We start from the raw sequence: 23,445 nt of genomic DNA, 5'->3' as shown, positions 1-23,445 counted from the left end.
CTAGTCAAGTTAAGATAACTTGAGTTAAGAAATTTTTATCAAGATTTGAGTAAATTTCACTTGGCAAATAATTGATCTACCCTGATTGATCAGACAGTTTTACTTCGTTTCACTTCGTACAAATGGTCTGAACTCGCAGCGTTAGAATTCGTTCGCTCGACGGTAGGCGGGTACTTTTTATCATTTAACCAATTGCTGCTATTTGGTCTCTAACAGGGCTAACTGGTATATTAAGTTTTTCCCAAATTCCGTAGGAAGAAGGGCAATAACATCTTTCCCCTTGATGAAATTCACCAAACATTCTCTTTGTTCCGACTTTAAATCCTCAACCTCGGGAATCGTTGACAACACTGAATGTATGGCTCTTCACTGATTGGCTGGTGCCCGAACTTGCACTTCTGGGGTTCTTGCAAACCATCTATTGTATTTTGATTCCTGACCTAGTCGCTGGAGTGAAATGAAATTGAGTAGAGGCACTAGGTGGCACCAGCCTGGCAAAAAATGATCTGCCAGTGGAATAAGACTTTTTGTATTTAAAGTATGAAAATACATCTTAAAGTAAGAAAAACAACTTTTTGCACTTAAAATAAGAAACACAATCGAATGTTGCTTGAATTATGAAAAACACACTTTTATCATTCATCCATTTGTAGATAATTTTACTTGTCAAGTTGAATCTACTCAAATATAGTTATACAATACACATTTTAAATGCACCTTTAAACCTTTAAAAACAAATCTCAAAATACGATTACCATAGCAACTTCGGCACTTACACCAAAGTATGTGAGCATGTGAAGTTTGAAAACAGTACCAAACTGGGTACTCGTGTAATTGAATCGCTAAAAAAACTTACCTAACCTATATCATTTTTTTGACTTATGCTCTTAATAAGATGCTCCCTTAAAATGCTCTTAATTTAAGTCATTTTAACTGACCTAGATTTTTTTTTTTCAGTGTGGAATTGCCAATCTCAACTGAACTAAACATAGACGGTAGATAGGTAGGTTGAAAATATTTAACTAATGTACATTATCTTATATTATGTCAAGTTTAACTCCAAAAAGAGCATGGTAATGTTGGTGGTGAGGACTGAGGAGCACCTAAAGACTGTGTTTCCTGCTTTTTATTTGTCTGGAGGGAGCTGTCTGTTGTGGATAAGGTCAAATACCTTGGTCACATGATCAGGAGTGAACTCAGAGATGATGATGACATTCAAAGGCAGTACTCCGGCAGTACGCACAAGCAAATACATTGGCACGGAAATGTCATATGTGTACAAGTTCTGTGATAATAGCTGTTGAGATCTTACTGCAAACCGCTCTATACTGCCCACTTGTGGCGCAGTCACAGTAAAACTAAATTTGAAGCTGCAGGTTGCATATAATGATGTGTTTCATATTTTGCTGAACGTCCCTCGATGGACAAGTGCCAGTTTGCTGTTTGTGCAGAATAATGTCCCTACAATGAATGCTGTTATCAGAAACGCTGTATGCAAGTTTATGAAGCGCCTCGAGGACTCACAAAATTAAATTATAAATGTTTTAATAATGCCTGAGCAGAATAGTGTCAGGTTCACTTCTGAACTCTCGAAACACTGGAGCAGCTGCTTATATGGACAATAGACCATTATTACTGTTTTGTTTGTCTTCTGTCTGATTTTAAATGTTCTGTATCAGGAGTCTCCAACCTGTGGCTTGGGAGCTACCAGTAGGTCTCTAACCCTTTCCAAGTGGCTCGCAAAAGGATTTCTGAATAATATGTAATGCGCTTAATAACCAAAATCTGATTTATTAAAATTGTAAATGTGTAATTTTGATGCCTAACTTGTACACAAAAAAATGGATGATGGTTTATGTTTTATAGGCATCTAACTGTATGCTGTCTAAGGCTCGCCATGGCTCTTATACTTTCTCAATTTATTGTGACCGCTAAAATTAGTCGTGCTTGTGTCATAAAAGGTAGTTCACCAAAGGAAAAAGGTTGGAGATCCCTGTTCTATACGGACCCACTGCAGTCTGAAATAAAGCTTGATTCACTCATTGTATCTATATTGTGTATAAAGCATACAAATAACATAGTAGTTTAATAATGCAAATCAGAATTTGTTTAATAAAATAACTAAATATTATTTAACTAGAATTACGTCAATCAAATTTCCATGTATGTGAAATATTTAACTTGCCATAACACTAGTCTACAAATATGAAGATACAAAATACAGCTCAGTGTCATGTAAAACTAAACAAGTACTAGAGAAAGTATTTGCTAAATACTGTGTAATATATACAATTTTGCACTGCATACGCCACGGACTGAACCAAGATTAAACCAGGACTAACCTAGGACTAATTCCAGGACTGAAACAGGAGGACTAAACCAGGACTGAACTAGAACTAAACCAGGATTAAACCAGAACTAAACCAGGACTAACCCAGGACTAAACCAGGTCTAAACCAGGACCGAACCAAAACTGAACCAGAAGTGAACCAGAGCTAAACCAGGACTGAACCAGGACTGAACCAGAACTGAACCAGGACTAAACCAGGACTAAACCAGGACTAAACCAGGACTAAACCAAAACTAAACCAGAACTAAAGATTGAAAATGGTCTATAATCCCTTAACCAATCAGGACGCAGGGGGAACAACACAATGCACGTTCATACTCTGAAAAACAAAACAAAAAAGCATGCAAAATTGCGCCAAAAAAAAATCTGAGAAACAGCAAGACCGTGAAAGGTGAATCACGATATAGCGAGGGACACCAGTATAAACCATGTACAAATGTGTCAAATTACACAGTGACAGTGAAGTATAATTATGTAGTTTTGTTCTAATTTAAAAAAGCACTTTAGACTTAACTTGCAGGTTCAGCTAATTAGACACATTTCTGAATTCTGCAAAGTCAAATGTCATACTTTCATACTTTCACTTTACATTTCTGATACAGGCTAAATCACTATGGCAACAGCGATGTCACCTTTCAATCTAAAAATAGCACTTCCTCTGGCTGTAGGTTAGAGACCCGCAGTCAAATATGTGCGCTCAGCTGGAATACAATCTCTTCTGACAGGACGCTCAAGGAAGACGTGGAAAAAACTGGGTCTACTTTTCAGTTTTTTCCTATGTCTGAAAAATTTCGGATCTGCTCATAATTTCTCAAAATAGATTTATGTTTTTAAATCAAGATTCGGTCTGCATAGTAGACATGTCCAGGAGCATAAACAGTGAGAGAAGACAGGGTTGAACTGCTAAACGAACACAAGAATCCCATGCTGGTCTAAACTACAGGGTTAGCAGGAGTTATAGGAAGATCTGATGGAGACTGTGACCTAAATGTACAGGTGGGTAGTACTCAGATACATTTACTCAAGGAAGTACTTCTCTGAGTAGTTTTCAGACACCATACTTTTGCGTCTACTTAGTAATATTTTCATTGAAGTAACAGTTCTCTTGTGTCAGTACTTTTCGCACAGTGAGTAAATCTTCTTCAAAAGCATCAACTTCTAAATCTGAATTTACGCACAGTTACTCTTACAATTACTCTTAGTTGAGTAGTATTCCCAAAATATACATATACAATTTTTTTTACTTTTACTTTTCAAATTTCTGGAATCACAACTTTCTACTTCTACTTGAGTAATAAAAGTAAAAGTAGCAGTAAAAGTAGAACAAATATCCAAACCTAAATCCAAATCTAGTTTATTTATAAAGCACTATTAAAAACAACAAATATACTCTAAATCAACTCAAATTAAGGGTTTATATAAGTTTGCTGTGCGCTGTCAGTGAATAATATAAATCTAAATACCAATTTAGATTATATTATTATAATCTAAATTATTTTTTAAAATTTAGATTACTTATTTTCTATTTTATTTTGACTTGTACATGTACATTTATATTATTTGACATCTGTCTCTTTGCTACAATCTAATATTTTTATATATATTTTAGAGATATACAGAGAAAGGGAGGTGGTGAGATGAGAGAGAGGAGAGACAGAAAGAGGCTTGAGAGGGAAAAAAGGAGCGAGAAAGAAAGGGATGAAGAGATTAAGAAAGAGAAGAGAATACTGTAGCTAGAATGAAAGATAGGAGTAAGAAAGAGAGGTGATGAGATGAGAGAGGAGGGAAGAAGAGAGACGATAGAGAGAAAGTGAGGTCTAAAAAGGAGAGAAAGAGAGAGAGAGGTTTTGGGAAAAGAGAGGAGAGAAAGACAGATAAATATATATACTGCTGCTACATACTTGTATAGAGAGATAGGAGTAAGAAAGAGCAGTGATGAGATGAGAGAGAAGGAGAGAAAGAGGGAGAGAGATAGAGAGGGAGAGAGAGAGAGAGAGAAGAAGGGAGAAAAAGAGGAGGAGAGATAGAGAGGGAGGGAGAGACAGAGAGAGAGATAGAGAGAGAGACAGACAGACAGAGAGAAAGAGATGGAGAGAGAGGGAGAGACAGACAGAGAGAGATAGAGAGGGAGGAGAGACAGAGATAGAGATATAGAGGGAGGGAGGGAGAGACTGAGAGAGAGAGACAGAGAGAGAGAGGGAGGGAGAAAAAGAGAGATAGAGACAGAGGGAGAAACAGAGAGAGAGAGAGAGAGAGAGAGAGAGAGAGAGAGAGGGAGGGAGAAACAAAGAGAGGTATAGAGATAGAGAGGAAGGGAGAGATAGTGACAGAGAGAGAGAGAGAGAGAGGGAGGAAGGGAGAGAGAGAAGAGAAAGATAGGGAGGGAGAGACAAAGAGAGACAGAGAGAGAGAGAGAGAGAGAGGGAGGGGAGAGAAAGACAGAAGAGATAGAGAGAGGGAGGGAGAGAGACAGAGAGAGAGAGGGAGAGAGACAGAGAGAGAGAGAGAGAGAGAGAGAGAGGGAGAGAGAGAGAGACAGAGAGAGATAGAGAGAGGAGAGAGAGAGACAGAGAGAGAGAGAGAGAGAGAGAGGGGAGGAGAGAAGACAGAGAGAGATAGAGAGAGAGGAGAGGAGGAGAGACAGAGAGAGAGAGAGAGAGAGGGGGGAGAGAAAGACAGAGAGAGATAGAGAGAGGGAGGGATCGAGAGACAGAGAGAGAGAGAGAGAGAGGGAGGGAGAGAAGAGACAGAGAGAGACAGAGAGAGGAGGGATCGAGAGACAGAGAGAAGAGAGAGAGAGAGAGAGAGAGAGGGGGGAGAGAAAGACAGAGAGAGATAGAGAGAGGGAGAGATAGTGACAGAGACAGAGAGAGAGAGAGAGAGAGGGGGGGGAGAAAGACAGAGAGAGATAGAGAGAGGGAGGGATCGAGAGACAGAGAGAGAAGAAGACAGACAGAGATATAGAGGGAGGACGGGACAGAGAGAGACAGAGAGAGAGGAAGGGAACAAAGATATCGAGGGAGGGAGAGAAAGAGGGAGAGCGAGGGGAGAAAATGGGAAAAAGAGGAGAAACATGTACAGACATATGTACAGTTAGAGAGACATAAAGACAGGAGCAAGACAGGGGGTGCTCTGTTAGCATGCTAGCTGTTGTCAGTGTTACTGTCACAGCAAAACTCCACTCTGGCGTCTCAAATCTGTGAAAAGTGATTTTAAACTCATCGCAGTGAATAATTAACTAAGCAAACGGTTTAAAATGAACACCTGGGACAGTTTCATATATATAATTTTACATATTTCGGGTGTAAATAAATATCCGGACGCGGTTTCGTAGACGACGCGCGGATACGGACACGTCTGGCGGGTGTGAAAATGACACTTTGGTGAATGTGCTAATAAGGCCCGGTGCAGCAGCAGGGACGGCGCTAACGGACAGTGACAGGAGCCCGGCGCGTACGATAACTCAATCAATAAACGTCAAATCTGCGAGCGCCGCGTCTCTGATACACTGTAGGACTCGGAGCCGACGGAGTGGTCAGGGACGGATCAATAGGGATTTGGATGGAGAGAGAGAGGGGGAGAGAGAGACAAGAGGGAGAGAGGAGGGTGGGGGGTGAAGAGAGATAAAGAAAAGAGAAAGACAGAGAGAGAGAGAGAGATATTAGACTGATATGTGGATGTAGGAGAATGAAAGAGAGGTGATGAGATGAGAGGAGAGAGAGAAACTAGGGAGGGAAAGAGAAAGAGAAATAGATAGGGAGGGAGAGAGAGAAGAAAAGAGAAAGAGAAGAGGAGACTAGAGTGGGAGAGAAAGCGGGGGAAGAGGGGTGAAGAGATAGGAAAAGAGAAGAGAAACACTGACAGATACTGCTAGATAGCTTATATGGATAAGATTAAGAAATGGAGGAAATGAGATGAGAGAGAGGAGAGAAAGAAAGAGAGAGGGCATGAGGGACGAATAGACAGAAGGGGGGGGGAGTAGGGAGAGGAGCGAGAGAGAAAGAGAAGAGAAAGACAGACAGAGAGAGAGATTGTAGCTGGATAGCTGATGTATAGATAGGAATATGAAAGAGAGTCGATGAGATGAGAGGAGAGAGAGAAACTAGAGAGGGAAAAAAGGAGGGGGGGTAGAAAAAGAGAAAGAGAGAGAACTAGATAGGGAGGGAGAGAGAGAAGAGGAGGGTTGAAGAGATAGAGAGAGAAAGAGAAAAGAAAGACAGAGAGAGATACAGTACTGTAGCTAAATTGCTGATATATAGATAGGAGGAAAAAAGGGAGGTGATGAGATGAGAGAGAGATAGGGAGAGAGGGAGGGAGAGAGAGAAAGAGAGGGGGAGACTAGAGTGGGAGAGAAAGAGAGAGAAAGAGAGAGATACTGCTAGATAGCTGATATAGATAAGAGTAAGAAAGGGAGGTGATGAGAGGCAAGAGGAGAGAGAGAGAGGACAGAAAGAGAGAGAGATAGAGAGAAAGAAAGAGAGGGAGAGACTAGATGGAGCAATGAAAAGAGAGAGAAAGAGAAGAGAAAGAAAGAGAGACACTGCTAGATAGCTTATAGCTATAGCTTAGATGAGATGAGAGAGAAGAGAGACAGAAAAAAGCCTTGAGAGGGAGTGAAGGAGGGATGGATGGAGAGGGGGAATGGGGAGAGGAGAGAGAGAAGAGAAACACAGACATAGAGAGATACTCTAGCTAGATAACTGATGTATACATAGGAGTATGAAAGGGAGGTGATGAGTGGAGAGAGAGAAACTAGAGAGGGAAAGAGGGAGGGAGGATAGAAAGAGAGAGCAATAGATAGGGAGGGAGAGAGAGGAGAGGGGGTTGAAGAGAGAGAAGGAAAAGACAGAGAGAGAGAGAGAGAGATACAGTACTGTAGCTAAATAGGTGGTATATAGATAGAAAGAAAGAGAGATGGTGAGATGAAAAGAGAGAGAAAGAGCAGAGAGAACAGAAAGAGAGAGACAGAGAAAGAGAAGGGGAGACTAGAGTGGGAGAGAAAGAGAGGGAGGGGTGAAAAAATAGGAAAAGAGAAGAGAAAGAATAGATAAGAGTAAGAAAGGGAGGCGATGAGATGAGAGAGGAGAGAGAGAGGGCAGAAAGAGAGAGACAGAGAGGGAAGGGAGGGAGAAAGAAAGAGAGGGAGAGACTAGAAGGAGCAATGAAAAGACAGAGAAAGAGAAGAGAAAGAAAGATACCGTGAGACAGCTGATATATAGATAGGAATAAGAAATGGAGATGATGAGATGAGAGAGAGGAGAGAAAGAAAAAAGGCTTGGGAGAGGGAGAGAGGAAGTGAGGGAGGGATGGAGGGAGAGAAGGGAGAAGGGAGAGAAAGGAGGAGGGTGAGGAGAGAGAAAGAGAAGAGAAAGCTGACATATAGATAGGGGTATGAAAGGGAGGTGATGAGATGAGAGGAGACAGAGCAACCAGAGAGGGAAAGAGGGAGAGGAGAGAGAGGACAGAAAGAGAAATAGATAGAGAGGGAGAGAGAGAAGAGGGGGATGAAGAGAGAGAAGGAAAAGACAGACAGAGAGAGATACTGTAGCTAGATAGCTAATATATAGATAGGAGAAAGAATGGGAGGGGATGAGATGAGAGAGGAGAGAAATAAAGAGAAGGGGGAGGGAGAGAAGGAGGAAGAGGGGGATGAAGCGATAGAGAAAGAGAAAGAAAGGGGAAAGAGGAAAAGAGATACACAGCTAAGACTGATATATAGATAGAAGTAAAAAAAAGAAGAAGATGATGAGATGAGAGGAGAAGGGGGGGTAGAGAAAAGAGAGGGAAAGACAAGGGAGGAAGAGAATGCGAGGGAAAAACTATAGAGGGAGAGAGAGGGAGGGAGGGAGAGATAAAGGAGAGACGTATACTGTAGCTGGATAGATATATAAATAAGAAATGGAAGTGATGAGATGAAAGAAGAGCAAAAGAGAGAGACTAGAGACGGAGGGAAAGAGGGAGGGATGAAGGGATGAAGGGAGAGAGGGGTACAGGGAGAGAGAAGATAGGAAAAAGAGAAGAGAGAAGACAGATATATACTGTATCTAGATATACAGATAGGAGTAAGAAAGGGAGGTGATGAGATGAGAGGAGAGAGAAAAAGTAAGACAGGAGAGGCTGAGAGAAAGAATGACTGACAATGAGAGAGAAAGAGAGAGAGAGAAGAGAAAACAAAAAGGAGGAGAGTGAAAGGGTGACGAGAGAGGTAGAGGGCATGCATTGCATGATCTTTCTAGCCAGAGAGAGAAGAGAAAAAAAAAAAAAAAAGAAGGAGCAAGGAGAGAAACAGAAGAGAGAAAGAGAGGAGAAACAAGAGAGGGGCTGCTGAATAAATATAGACAGATTGATAGAGATAGAAAGAAAGAGAGAGATGCAAATACTGTACGTTATGGAGGGGACATTACACTTTTATGTGACCTTTTACCGTTTTTAATTGATATATTCACCAGAAACAACAAATAAAAATGTTTGACTTTCATTTTTGACACTCTGAGCTCTCAGTTGCTCTCAGCGCTAAGTTACTCCTCCTTCAGAGCACTATCACAACACAATCCGCATAATGAAACAACTGTGCATTCTGTAGCGTGTTTTGTATATTTATGGAGGATTGTCACGTGGGTTTATGGGTGACGTGGGCTTGTGGGCGGAGCTTTGAACAGAATCTTGCCGCTAAATGTAAAGACGGTTCGAATAGGACCCAGGAGAGATCGCTATATTACTCAAACATGCACGGATAATATCTAAAACGAGTTCAGGCGTGTTTTTGATGAGGGAACAACGTTATAACATGATAGAAAAGTTAACTGAATTGAACCCATACAGTCTTCTTCTTCTTCTTCTGTGCGGAGAAAAAAACACCAAAAAATGCTCCCTCCTCCTCCTCAGTGTAGTACAGACAGACAAAGATAAAAGCCCTCCTCTTAGCACAGAGCTGTAACTGAACCTGCTCGATTGTTCCTCTGCCTTCAGTGGCCGTCCCCAAACCGTTCATTAGAGCAGCTTAGGCCATCACAACAAATCGAAACAGGGAGAGACGGGCGGATGAGAGGAATCAATGAGGAGAAAGAACCAAAGAAAAGGTACAGAAGAACATAGTGCACTCAGCGACAATGTTAGAGCCAGCTGGTATTTTGGGAGCTCGGGTTTGTGGTAAGGAAAAAGTGAAGTCTGGATTTGACCCATTCTTCTGGGTCGCTGGGGGATGAGTTTGGAGCAGCGGGTGTGGTGATCCTCTCCTTGATATGGAGTAAGGTGTGAGGATGTAAAGACTAAAGAAAACTAGAGATGCAGTCAGTAAAATAAATTCTTGGTCGACTCAAAATTATTACGTATCTCTATTAGGGGTGTGTATTGTCTCGAGTCTGATGATACAATATATATCATGATATGCATGTCCCAATTCAATATATCACCATATATCCTACTACTAAATACTAAATAGATACTAAATACTAGATACTAAAACAATGGATCATATATTGCGATTTATCAGTCATTACTTCTAATAATACAGTCAACTTCACCTTCATGAGAACACAATTGTACAAACTATAATTCATAAAAATATTTAAATCATCAGAACAGTGAATGTAATTAACACATTTTTGTGAAAAATACTGTTTTTATAAATAAATTCAGATGCATTTTGAATTGATTCGAGAATTGGGCAACAACGTATCACGATATATCACTGAATCATTTTTTTCTTACACTCCTAATCTCTGCGTCTGACTAAAACTGCACTCAAAAGTAATACTGTTCCGATAAAAATTTTTGGGGATCCGATCCGATACTTGGCATTAGTGTACTTGCCGATACCGATACCAGTTCGATATTACATAATGTTAAGACGTAGACTAAAGGTCGCCACACACTACAGGATTTTTCAATCTTGTATGATTTTTAAATGTGCGACAAAAAGCGCACACCACAGACGAGAGAAGAATCTTACGAGATTTTAAATCTCCGATCGTAAAGACTGCACTGGGATATGACTGCGGACCATGGCTACAAATTTGTGAGCGAACCTCATGTCAACTGTTTCCTGTCTACAGTAAAACAACTCGCTTTGAGACTCTTGAGTATTCAAAAGATCAGAGCACTTCTAGTTTAGATGCAAGTCAAAGCTGTGTTATTATTATTTATGAAACATGGTGCAATATTTCAGTCTCAGTTACAGTTTCAAGTCATTTCCCTTGAGGATCAATAAATTCTGTCTAAGTTTAAGTCTAAGTCTAGTATTCAAAATGGACGTTGACGAGCTTTTAAGCATAGCGTAGTTGTTTCCTTTTTCATTTACCCTCTCGAAGTTGTATTTGGAGTGATTCATGCATGTTTGAGTAATTGTTGTTGTCAAGACGCCATAGCTCTGATAATCCCTGGTTTCACAGACACCCCCATACACGCCCGCTGCTCCTTTTCTAAAATAGATTTATAATGGAGTAACACAGAAGATTCAACAGCGTGGGGGAGCCATTTTGGCACCAAAAAATTTAAAAATCACTTCTCACTACCATCAGGGTGTTTCAGTAATGCGGCACTTTTTTGGCCATTTTAGATCAATATTGCGATTTTAAATATACTGTATAACCTATAAAATTATGGTGTACAAGTATTTCACTTAAAGGTGCATTGTGTAACTTTTCTGATGTTCTGCCTGGAATGTTCCACAGTATGGCATTAAACAGCTCTACCTTACATTTATTCAATTGCAGGTGGTTTTATAGCTCAAAATATCTAGAAAAACATACATGCTGACTGTGAGTGGGGTTGGCTCTCCACAGATCTGACCTGTATCTTGGTCTGGTTTGGTCTCCGTGAAGATTGAAAGGTTTAATATGATACTGTGAAATATTCCAGACAAAGCAAAAACATCTCCATGGAAACAAATATTTGACAGATCCTCCACCAGAAAAGTTACACAACGTACTGTTAACCCTTCCAGATGGCGGACATGTTCTACGTAACGGTGCGTAACTTTCCAACTATAAAAGATAGAAACTTTTTGGAGAGTTTCAGCTTTCTGAGCACATTTCCGGCATTATCCCACATCACACCCATGCGCCTTGATGATGTAGGAAAAACGAGTGTCCAGTAGGAACTTTGCTTTCCACCAGATGCATGTGCTTTATACGTTTTGATTGGCCCAAACTTTGCCAAAGAGTGTAGCGAGTCAAGATGGTCGACTGCTCTGAGCTTCTGTGTTCATAACAATTGAAAAAGCCGCTCTAAGTGCAGTTATTTCTCAAATAAATGAGAAATTATGCATCTTGGTCTGAGAACTTGCGCATCCCTTGTTATTTTTTATTTGAAACGTTTATTTCAATCAAAATGTACAAATCCAAATGTTATATACACGATGGAAATGCAAGTGATGTGGGTCTGTGCCCTGGACCTGACACGAGCTGTTTCCATGACTGGCACCAGTAAATGGAAACGTTACACTTTTCTTTTTGTTTTTGTTTTTGAGGGCAATAAGGAATTTTTTAAATATACTTACAGAATTGATATTTTGCACTTTTGAAGCCAAGGCCCTAAATTAAGCATTTTTCATATCCAAAATGTTGTTTACACATGTTTGGTATGTGTTTTGTGAATTTTTATTTTCCTTTTTTTTTCCCCCGTTTGTATTTCTGGTCCTGTAGCTTTTATTACAGCACCACCACAGCACGCAGATTATGAAATAACAGGTTGTACTGAAAAAAGCATGTATAACACTTCATTACAGGGTAAAAGGGGGAGTTTTAATTGCAAAATTAAGGCGAGGACAAATGTACTAAAATTGCCTTTAGGTCTGGAAGGGTTAAATACTGAAATGTGCTTCGTTGAGATTTTCAGATAAAATGCGTTAAAACACCCAGCTACGACACACAACTTCAAAACCAGGTCAAAATACCTAAATGTGACTAAACTAGAAAAACTGAGCTTAAAATTTGATGCACTGACTTTTTCACTCTGACCTTGTTTTAACAATAGTAACGCCTTTAACACCACACAAACACACAAACACGCCACTACTGCACGCGAGAGCCATCCTTGATTTTATTTACCGTCTAGTCCGGCAAAAACCATCCCAGCTGACGCACACATTTTAAATAATAGAAGTTAAGTGCACGTTTTAGCACTTTTGGTATCAGCTCTAACACCAGAGATTTCATGCTTCGGGTTTTTCACTGAAATATAAGAACTGAAAACGGCACTGGTTCAATATTTGTGGTTTGGGACACCGTTTTAGCTCAGTAGCCATATGCTGGAAAGTGAACGGTGGTCATCACATTTTCTAAATTACACAACAGAGATGCATAGTTTTGTTTGTTTTTGCCTACAAATGTATTCTGTTTACACAAAGGTTAATGGGTCTATAATCAGCGGGCAACTTTTCACACACGCGAGCAACATTTGGACCTTCTATAAATGACTCTTTTAGACGATTTTTAACACGGATCACTGCAAATTGAGAGAATATATATTCACATACTTCTCTTTTGCCTGGTGTTGGGACTGGGGTTGGTCCTCTTAAAGCCGCTCTCTGGACTAGAAGAATCGGACTGCCTCAGAGCCATCTTCTTCACGTTCCTAAAACAACAAGAAAAACAACAAAGATATTCAAATGTCTGGAGTCTAAGCAAAGCAAAGGTGGGCGATGTTGACAAAAATGAATATCAGATTTTCTTTTGTTTTGTTAACAATAGTAGTTTATACTTTATAATAACTACAATTTAAAAGTCCTATATTATGCAAAAATTGACTCCTGTGCACTCTAAGTCATGTTATAATGTTGTTTCCTCATCAAAAACATGCCTGGAGTTGTGTTTTGTTTCATTCACACATATTCGTGTAACCCTTTATTATTAGTCTATGTCTCCAAAACCCAAAATGCTCTGTTCCTCCTTGTGATGTTGTCATGAAGTAAGTAAGTAAGTAAGTCTTTATTTATATAGCGCTTTCACAGACATTTTTTGTCCCCAAAGACGCTTTACACTTTATTCAGCATTATTCATTCAGCATTCATTCATTCACTCTATACCCTGGTGATGGTAAGCTACTATTGGTGATGGTTTGAGATGGTTTTGAAGTTAAAAGCTGCCTTCAGTTGGGAAGAAATTGGCAATTCCAGGTCTAAAATCATCCATTTCGGTTTGAGAGAGTAATTTAATATCTTAAATATGTAGGGTTTGTGTGTTAAACATGTGTGAATGAAACAAAGCGCAACTCCAGGTATGTTTGTGATGAAGAAACAACATTATAACAAATCAGAAAATAGCGTAATATGGGCCCCTTAATTAGCAGCCTTAATAAAATATGAACAAAGACTTAATTCCTAATGAACAAATAGTTTATTAAGAATTATTCCAGATTACTTACTATATAATGAATCCACTAACTCCAAACCACTCTAGTATATTGCAGGTGTATCAGGGATGTGTGTGGATTGTTGGGGATTTACCTGATGGGGCCTCCGTAGATGTTGTCGGAAAACTTTTGGTGACTTGCCTCTGTGAAAATACAAAATAACGTTTAATAAAAATTAATAAAACACAGGAATATACTGTACTGTACATCAAACCACATAATCACTTATTTTTTATCTGAATAAATATGTAATTGTTTTCAAAGTATATTTTTAATTTCTCGTTAATTGGATGTATTTAAAGAAGAAATATTGTACATAATCACTTATTTTTTTTTAATCTTTATAAGTATTTAAATCATATTCAAAGTATATTTTTAAATTCTTGTTAACTGGATGTATTTAAAGAAGAAATATTATACATGATTTGTACTGGCCTGGGCTTAAAGATACACTGTGCAACTTTTCTGGTGGAGGGTTTGCTACCTGCTTATCCACATGGAGTGTTCCATAGTATGACATTAATTACAAGTGTTTCTATTGCTCAAAAGTACAATAATTCTCTCTGTGAACAGGGGCGACTCTCCACAGATCTGATTTGTAATGTAGCACAGTGCTGAAATCCGCTTGTCTCCTTTATGATTATGGTTTAAGCCAGTGTTTCCCTAACTTTTTTTTCTGGGGACCCATATTTTAGATGTCACAAACCTTTAAACGTTATTCGTAAATCATAAAATAAAGGTGGATTTGACCATTATTGAACATTAATGAGGATATTTTATTGTTGACTGAGTGATCGTGTCTCTCTGAACAATTAGTATTAGTCAAGTTTTAAACAACAAAAAACTTCAACTGAACCAGCAATAAAAGGAACTTGTACAAATGATGTAAAGTTGTTATTGTTTAAATCATATTGTACACTGTTGTACACAGCTCACCTCTGGATTCATTATAAAAAAGTAAATTTGCAAAGACTGCAGGTGGCCTGCAATGACGCTTTACGGCTGCTTTTGAGGAGGCCACGATGGACGACTGCAACTGAGATGTTTGTTATTGTACGAGTGAACACTTTGCATGTTGCACTTAGAATTTTAATGTACAGTTTTATCTGCAGACTGAACAAATCAGAAATAATAATGTCACACACAGTTTGAGATTCAGTGCAATAAGATCTCAGTCCAATATGTAGAGACACTGGTATGGTTGTCTTTTAAAAACCTAAATGTTTATTGTTTTGTAATGTCACTGTCCTTGTCTGTTTTAAAAGTGGACCATGAGTCCGGAATAAAGATGAAAAGATGATCCATAAGTCGCCTGTTTGGACATTAAATGTAGCCCATTTCTTTTTCTTTTCAACATTCAATTGCACCAGCAAAATTGGAACAAAATAGTCAATAAAATAATTACAAAAGGTTAGAAATTATACAAAACAATGTGTCAGAACTATATATTGTAGACAAACATGCAGATCATGACAAGGCGACCCAAAAAAATCTCTTACGACCCAGTCTTTGGGAAACATTGGTTTAAGCTATACTGTCGGACATTCTAGCAAAGCAATAACATTTCCATCGAGACAAGCGGTTGGCGGATCCTCCATGAGAAATGTTACGCAGTGCACCTTTTAAATTAAAAAAACAAACAAACAAAAAAAACAACATTATTTCACAGCCTTGGTGCTCTTCATACTCTGATCTAGTGTAGGTTACAAATTGGAGGCACTGCTCCGTCTGAAGCTCTGTTACTCATTGGACTTTATTCTGAGCTTTGTTTTTTACCGATCTGACCTAAAAGTCCTGACTTAGTTGGAGCTACAACAGGTGAGCCGATCTGTGCTGTCCCTATCACAACAGTTTTTCCGTTAGTCACTCTCACCTTTTTGTCAGCACAGGCTTTGTATTATTTCCTCCGTTTTCAGAGCATCTAAAATCTCATCACGCTGCGTTTGCTAATGCGAGCGTTGTGTCGCCATGGCAACTGCTAAACATTCCTCCGTAGACACCCCCCCCCGCCTCCCACCCCTCACCAAAACACAGACTCTGCTGCTTTTTCTTTTCCGTCTTTACACCATTCTTTAAGCTGTGGCACATTTTTCCACAGCAGGTTCCCGGCCCACTCCATCTCTGTTTGATCTCTCCCAAACTCCCCCAAACTGCTGCGTCCGCTCAGTAAACGTCTTTTATTAGTCGGATAAAAAGCACTTTGTTGCTCTATAAAATGAAATAAGACACATTTGAATGGAAAGCAGTGGAGGTGGAGCACTACACACACCACGCTGTATCTAAATAATAAGGTTTTATAATGCTCTGTAATGCTGCTTTCTGCGCTGTGAGGAGAAGAGGCTGGCATAAAATAAACATGGTGTCATTATTATTGGTGTAGTGAATTAGATGAGTGGAGGGGAGGTTATTTTGTTAAAACAAATGTTTGCGGATGTAATTTTGTACAGTATTCCAATTGTAGAATGGGGAAACGGAGGTCTTGTATTTAAAGCACCTACAGACGAGGAGGTTACCAGATCAAATCTTACAAAAGCTGCATTTGTGTCTCTGAGCGTAACATTTTATTCCTTTGTGTGTACTCCTATCTCGACAGACCTCTTGTTATTTTGAACAATGGATGGAACGATATCCAAATTTGATGGTACAATATTAATTAATACCATATGTATCTCACGGTTAGCCTGATTCATCAACCGGTTTCACTTTGTTTCACTTTGTAGAAACTATCTGACCTCGCAGCGTTGGAATTCGTTCGCTCGACGGTAGGCGGGTACTTTTTTTATTTAACCAATCGCTGCTATTTGGTCGTGACGTATGTAATGCGCCACTAACAGGGCAAACTTGTATATTAAGCTTTTCCCAAATCCCGTAGGAAGAAGGGCAATAACGTCTTTCCCCTTGATAAAATTCACCAAATATTCTCTTTGTTCCGGCTTTAAATCCTCGATCTCGGGAATCATTGACAACACTGAATATATGGCTCTTCGGTGCCCATACTTGCACTTCCGGGGGTTTTTGCAAACCGTCTTGTGTACTTTGATTCCTGACCTAGTCGCTGGAGAGAAATGAAACTGAGCAGAGGCACTAGGTGTCGCCAGCCTGGCAGTATCTCACGGTACAATATTTACTGCGATATTTTGAAAAGGCTAATATAATTGTAAATAGGTCACTTTTTTGCTTTTAAAATACCATGACAAGATTTTGGTGTGAATTATTATTGTCATAATGCCAAGAATTCAAGTAAAGAACAAATTTCTTCATGTTGTCTGGACTGAAATGAATCATGGGATATGTAGTTCCCAATGTTTATAAGCTGTTGCTACTATAAAACCGATATGACAGCCCACGATATTATTGTGAGACTTTTGACGAAACGATATCATGATATTTCGGTTATTGTTACATCACTTATAGAAATGTATGTTAATATACAAGAAAAGGTTGGATAGAGCTTTGGAATGAACATCAGAAATGTTATTGGCAACATGTGTCAAAGATCCAAGAAAAAAACTGTCAAAACCAACTTAAAAAAGTAAACAAAAGCACCATGAAACAATCTGATAAACTATTGGAGATCATACGATAATACTTGCCATTTACATACTACAAAACATTGCCAAAGTCAAAATGACACTGAGAAACTTATCCATGCTTTTATTTTATTACCATCAGACTAGACGACTGCAAAGATGTTTTAACTGGACTCCCAGGGAACGCCATCGACAGACTCCAGCTCATTCCAAATCTATCTTGTTCCTCTACTGTAATTAACTGTCTTCTGTATTACACTGTATTTTTTATTGTTCTAATATTGTAATTCTGTTTTTATTATGCCTCTGGAAAGCACCTTGAATTGCTAACAAGCACAAAAGGCACTTTATAAATAAATATTATTATAATACTTGTGAATGAAGGCTAACTTTAATATTTAGCTTCTAAAAAATCTCCATTGGTAATACAATAAAAATAATATTTGGATAACTGAATATTCCATGCAGTGTTGTTGTTTATTTGGAATTACATGATTTACAACCTTGTCTTAAAAAAAAAGAAAAGAAGAAAGAAAGAAGAAGAAATAGAAAATGAATGTGTGATGTGTTGCAGTTCGCCATCTACTGGCAGCTTCACCTCAACAAAAACATTTAAATTAGGCAATGAGTAACAAGCCATGTTAATGTAAGAATGCAGCAGCAACGAATGCAGTTTGACAGCAAATGATGCTTAAAAAAAAGTCTGATGTTCATTTATCGACTCAGGCTGTTTACACGAGACAACATTTGCGGCTAAAAATGACAAAATATTTTATCGGAAGTGCCTTTTGTTTAGATGGTGATGGCATTTTTGGGTTTGAAAACACAAAAATCTGAAACCACCCTCCAGAGTGGAAAAGTTGAATACTCTCCGCCGTAGCGTTTCCGTCTACACTGCCCAAGACGCAAAACTTTGGCCAGATCTGCTCACGTCACGTACACATTTACATCACATACATACAGTACACAGAAACAAACATGTTGGATCATTTTCTGCATATGCGTCACACCTTCAAGCGGCTCTGGCAGCTCTAATAAACTTACAAGAGACATTACAACAAATGTACAGAATCTGCAGAGATACTATTAGTGAACAGAGAAGGATCTGCAATTAGCTCTGTCAAATTCTGGATGCACCAGTTCGTCGCAGGTGAGTCAGACGGATATGGACGAGACCTGGGAGAACCAGTCGATGGTGGAACAACTTTGTGGAACGAGTAGCTGATGAAAATGTGTGGCGTGAAAACTTCTGTATGTCCAAAGACGCCCTTGTTGCTTTAAGTACAAGCAAACCCAATCGAATTCCACACACTTTTGCATCACCGTATGCACGCAGATTTACTCCTGAAAACGCTCGTCTAAACACGGAATAAAAAGTGAAGACGCAACGCCACTTTTGCGTGTTTTGTCCAGACGGTCATCATTATAAACGTAGCCTTAAAAACTGTGCATTTTTTATCTATGATGTCTTAAACCTGAAAATTTTGAGAGGTTCAGGGGCAAAAAGGGGCAAAAAGTGACATTTTGTACTCGGCCAAATGCACCACACAAAATAGAAATCAGGAGGTCACAGTGTTCTTTACTCTGTTCAATTTGTATTTTTGACTTGACTTTGTACTATGTTCCTTCGCATTCACCTGTACTTTCTGACGCCTTTAAGGAAGTCAATCCGACATGCCCCGGTGTTAGCTGAGTTTAACCTGCCTCTCCCCCTCCATCACATCTAGTTTCTCCCCTCTCCATTGTCCCAGTCCAATTTACCTGTCTGTCTGAGCCTTGTTAGTTCAGTACAGTGCAGAGGAGAGCTGACAGGAGCCCCAGTACTCTCCCCATACTCCCCCCTACTCCCTCACTGTCAGAGGGGCAGCCAGCCACGACCACCCACCCCGACCACCGCAGAATGAACAAAGAGTTGAGCCCAAAGACTACAGAGCAAAGCATTCTGGGAAGATTGTGGATTGAGGAAGTGTGTGGTATGATATGAGGATTTATTTATTTTTTTATTTTTTTAAATCAAGGCAAGCAGAATTAGATTGGACCTGACAGAAGGCTACTGAATACATTTACAAAGAAATACATTCTGGGAGATTCAGAATTTAAAAGGTAGGAAGACGTTCTTGTTCCCATTTCACCATATAATCAAAACTCAAAGCCAAAAATCAAAAAGTGAACTTCATATTCAACGTAATATTTCTTTTATACAATACGAATGCTATTGTTACTGATTAAAGGAACTGCATGTAGCCTTCCCTTTTATTGTTATAAAAAAAGGAACTACCATATTTTTCGGACTATAAGTTGCACTTTTTTTCATGGTTTGGATGGTCCTGAAACTTATACTCCGGTGTGACTTATATATTAAAATTTTCAGGGCACTCTAGTCTTGTGTGTCACTATCTGATACTTCTGTACCTCTGTCACTTCGTCCTCTACTGCGCATGTCTCCCGCAGAAAGGGCCTCTGTCCTGCTGTAAGTAGTGAAATATGCAGCTGAAAATGGTAAGTGAGCAGCAGAAAGAAGTGAGCGGGAAACTTTGATGGACTGGCGAAAGGCGGGGATAGAGAACACAGCTTCATGGTAACCGGGCGGGTGTGCCATGCAATTTTCTTGGAAGTCATTGGATGGATCGACAAAGCCTAGATGTCAGTGACAACCGAAACCATCCTGTTGGGATTCAGAAATTCTAACTGGAACTGAAGCTGAGTTTGACGACAGGTATGTGGAAGAGGAAGCAGCGCTCCATTTACCTCTGGAGATGGCGGAGTTGATCAAAAGTGGCACCGAGGATGAAGAATTCAATGGATTTAATAATTTGGAGTGAGATGGAGAGTTTGGTAAACTTGTTACATTATGTTGTTTGTACTATAGTTATCTGAATAACTCTTAATATTTTACGTTAAGAGCCTGTTGTTCTCTGTCCTATTGTTATTATTCTATCTTGCCTTTCGAGATGAAATGTCGCTTCCTGGTCTCTGATTTTATAAAATAAATTTCTCCGAAAAAATGCTGGTGGTATAAGTCTGGTGCGACTTATATATGTTTTTTTCTTTGTCGTGATGCATTTTTTTGGCTGGTGCAACTTATACTGTGGGGCGACTTACAGTCCAAAAAATACGGTAAATCACATTTAAGTTTGTCTTATTCTCAATAAATGGACAGGCCTCATGTGAAAGCTCAGAACCTCCAGAATTCCCTCACTGAGCTGCAAAAGCTGCACTAGCACTGACTCGTGACAGGCTGTAGATTCTGGGGTTCAGGTAGAGACAATTCAGATCAGAGAGAGGCATTTTAGTTTTAAACTAACTGGATTTCAGCATTGAAACGGGTGACCCAAACGAGAGACTCATGTGAGGCTCATTCTGCGTTCTGTTTGGATAATCATCTTGAGAACCACATTGCAACATAAACAACTTGTCCATCATGTCCAGTGTTTATGTTTTTGAGTCAGCTTTAGAATTATTAATGTAAAAGCTATATTTGATTTGAACATGTTTACCTCATGTTTGGGAACACAGTTAGGGGCCCACACTATGCTCTTATATAATGTTATAATGTTCCTTATCAAAAACTTGAGTTGAGTTGTGTTTTGTTCCATTCACACACAAACGACAACAAAGTAAAAGTAGAAAAGTACCTTACTTAAGTATACATTTTAGGTATCTCTACTTAAGTACATTTTACAGAGGATACGAATATGGATAAAAATATACAAATAAAAACTGCAAGGAAAAAAAAAATCTGTTTTTTCTCTTGTACATAATGCAGCATAAATCTCTATCAGAATCATGACATTTGAAGCTTTATTAGACCTCAAAATCTGTGCAAAATACACTTTTACTACTTTTACTTCTTTAGTTTTTCATGTGATATTTCAACTTTTATTTTAGTATCTTTTGTTCTAATATTGTTTCCTCATCAAAAACATATCTGGGGTTATGTTTTGTTTCATTCACACATGTTTAACACACAAATCCTCCATATTTAGGCTGAGTTCTTCTCTCAAACAGAAAACACTCTTTTCCACCCTGTGATGTCATGTGGTAATACAGGAAGTGCTCCACTGTGTTTTTAAACTCCATACATCTTCACTAGAATCATCTGGTTGATTTCAACCCTGGAAATGCCAATCTCTACTGAACTAAAAGGCAGCTGTTAACTTGAAAACTACCAATTCATGACATCACAAGGTGGAACAGAGTATTTTGAGCTTTGGAGATGTAGACAGACGACAAATAAAGGATTACTCAAACATGTGAATTTAATAAAACACAACTCCAGGTATGTTTTTGAATAGGTAACAACATTTTAACATCACTTAAAGCTAACAAGAATCCATTTCTTGTAATACAAGACCTTTAAAAAAAAAAAAACTACATGCAGTTTCTTCAAATAATGAAAACAAAGAATCATTTTTCTCTTTCAAATCTGAATCATTGCCTTAGTATAAAATGATTCAAGCTGCATGTTTATCAATTATTTAAAACACATATCATACTTTCTACATTTCAGATACATACCAAAGACATCAAATATATGAAGTAAATGGAATTATGTACCAAACTAAAAAAAGTTATATTTTAATTTGAATATTTTAATAATATTTGTTCAATATTTTATGACTGTTTTTAAAGATAGAGACCTGAGGAAGGTCTGAGGGACCGAAATGTTGTGCCAATAAAAGAAAACTCAAGAATAAGGCAGTGTACTGGAGTTTTTCTTCAAAAACAGCTAAGTGCCTCTCCTCCAACGCACCTGTTGCCCAGTCAGATGTGCAGAGTCTACACAGAAACAATATTTTATGACTAAATTCTCAAACTAACCACCCTTTACTTTGTCAAAAAATGTTGTTATTTACTTTTTTCTTTACTACATAATTCCATATTTCTTTCCTCATATATTTGATGTCTTCTGTATGTATCTAAAATGCAGAAAGTACAACAATAACATTTAGAATATAGAAAAAAACATTGAGAGAGCGAGTCCAATTTTGACTGGTAGTATACTTCCTTGTGTACTTCAACAATATTCTGCGGTTGTTTCCAGGAAATAGTTGGAGTACTATTACAATTTTACATGCTAACCTTACGTGTTAGTATAAAATATTAAAATGCAGTAGGAGTTTTGCAGTTGTTGTGCAATAGCTGTGCATATGTGATGGATACATAACATATATAGGTGCTGTTTACCTCGGCATGCCTCGAGTTGGCCCTGAAGGACTTTGCGTATTTCTGACACCCACATGTTCTTCACGTCCATGGAAGGAGCCTGCAGACATACACACAATATAATACAGTCAGGGGGTTTAGGACGAGAGACGGGAGGGAGAGGGAGAGGAAGAGGGAGAGAAAGAAACTACAGACACGATATAATACGGTCAGGGCATAAAAGAGGAGAGAAGAGAGGAAGAGAGAGGGAGAGGTGGGAGAGAGATTATAGACACAATATAATACAGTCAGCGCATAAAGGAGGAAAGAGGAGAGGAAGGGGAGATGGACGGAGAGAAAGAGAGAGAGAAAGAGAGAGACTAGTACAATACTGTGAGTGCATATAGAAGAAAAGAGGAGAGGAGGGGGAGAAAGAGAGAAAGAGAAAGAGAGAGAGAGAGAGAGAGAGAGAGAGAGAGAGAGAGAGAGACTACAGACACAGGGTGTACAGGAGGAAACAGGAGAGGAGGGGGAGAAAGAGAGAAAGAGAGAGAGAGAGAGACTACAGACACAGAGTGTACAGGAGGAAAGAGGAGAGGAGGGGGAGAAGGAGAGAAAGAGAGAGAGAGAGGGAGAGAGAGACTACAGACACAGAGTATACAGGAGGAAAGAGGAGAGGAGGGGGAAGAGGAGAGAGAGAAAGAGAGAGAAAGATACTACAGAAGAGTATCTTCTGTAAGATACTGGGAGAAGAGAGCGGAAGACAAAGGAGGGGAGAAGGAGGGAGAGAAAGAGAGAGACAGTCAGGGCATATGAGAGAAAAGAGAAGAGAGAGGGAGAGAAAGACTAAGAGAGAGAGAGTCTAATATAATACAGTCAGGGGGTACAGGAGGAAAGAGGAGAGAAGAGAGGGAGAGAGGGAGGGATAGAGGGAGAGAAAGAGAGAGAAAGATACCACAGACATGATATAATACAGTCAGAGGATATAAGAGGAAAGAGGAGAGGAAAGGAGAGAGAGGAAGGGGAGATGGAGGGAGAGAAAGAGAGAAAGAAAGAGAGAGAGGCTAC

At 39.1% G+C, this 23,445-nt stretch overlaps 1 protein-coding gene across 1 annotated transcript in view; it reads right to left on the bottom strand.

Moving 5' to 3' along the window:
- mcf2l2 (MCF.2 cell line derived transforming sequence-like 2) overlaps positions 1-23,445 on the bottom strand; it is a 197,313-nt gene that overhangs the window by 35,586 nt on the left and 138,282 nt on the right. The window contains exons 25-27 of the mRNA XM_055165252.1: positions 22,420-22,498; positions 13,797-13,845; positions 12,828-12,925 (exon numbers count right to left, since the gene is read on the bottom strand). Of these exons, the coding sequence (XP_055021227.1) occupies positions 12,828-12,925; positions 13,797-13,845; positions 22,420-22,498 (226 nt within the window). The remainder of the gene's footprint in view (positions 1-12,827; positions 12,926-13,796; positions 13,846-22,419; positions 22,499-23,445) is intronic.

This window comes from Boleophthalmus pectinirostris, unplaced genomic scaffold, assembly GCF_026225935.1.
Source record: "Boleophthalmus pectinirostris isolate CB_2022bp ecotype Guang Dong unplaced genomic scaffold, ASM2622593v1 HiC_scaffold_7, whole genome shotgun sequence".
Lineage (NCBI taxonomy): Eukaryota > Metazoa > Chordata > Actinopteri > Gobiiformes > Gobiidae > Boleophthalmus > Boleophthalmus pectinirostris.
Note: the sequence above shows the minus strand (reverse complement) of the source record. Positions and strands in the feature narration are given on the sequence as shown.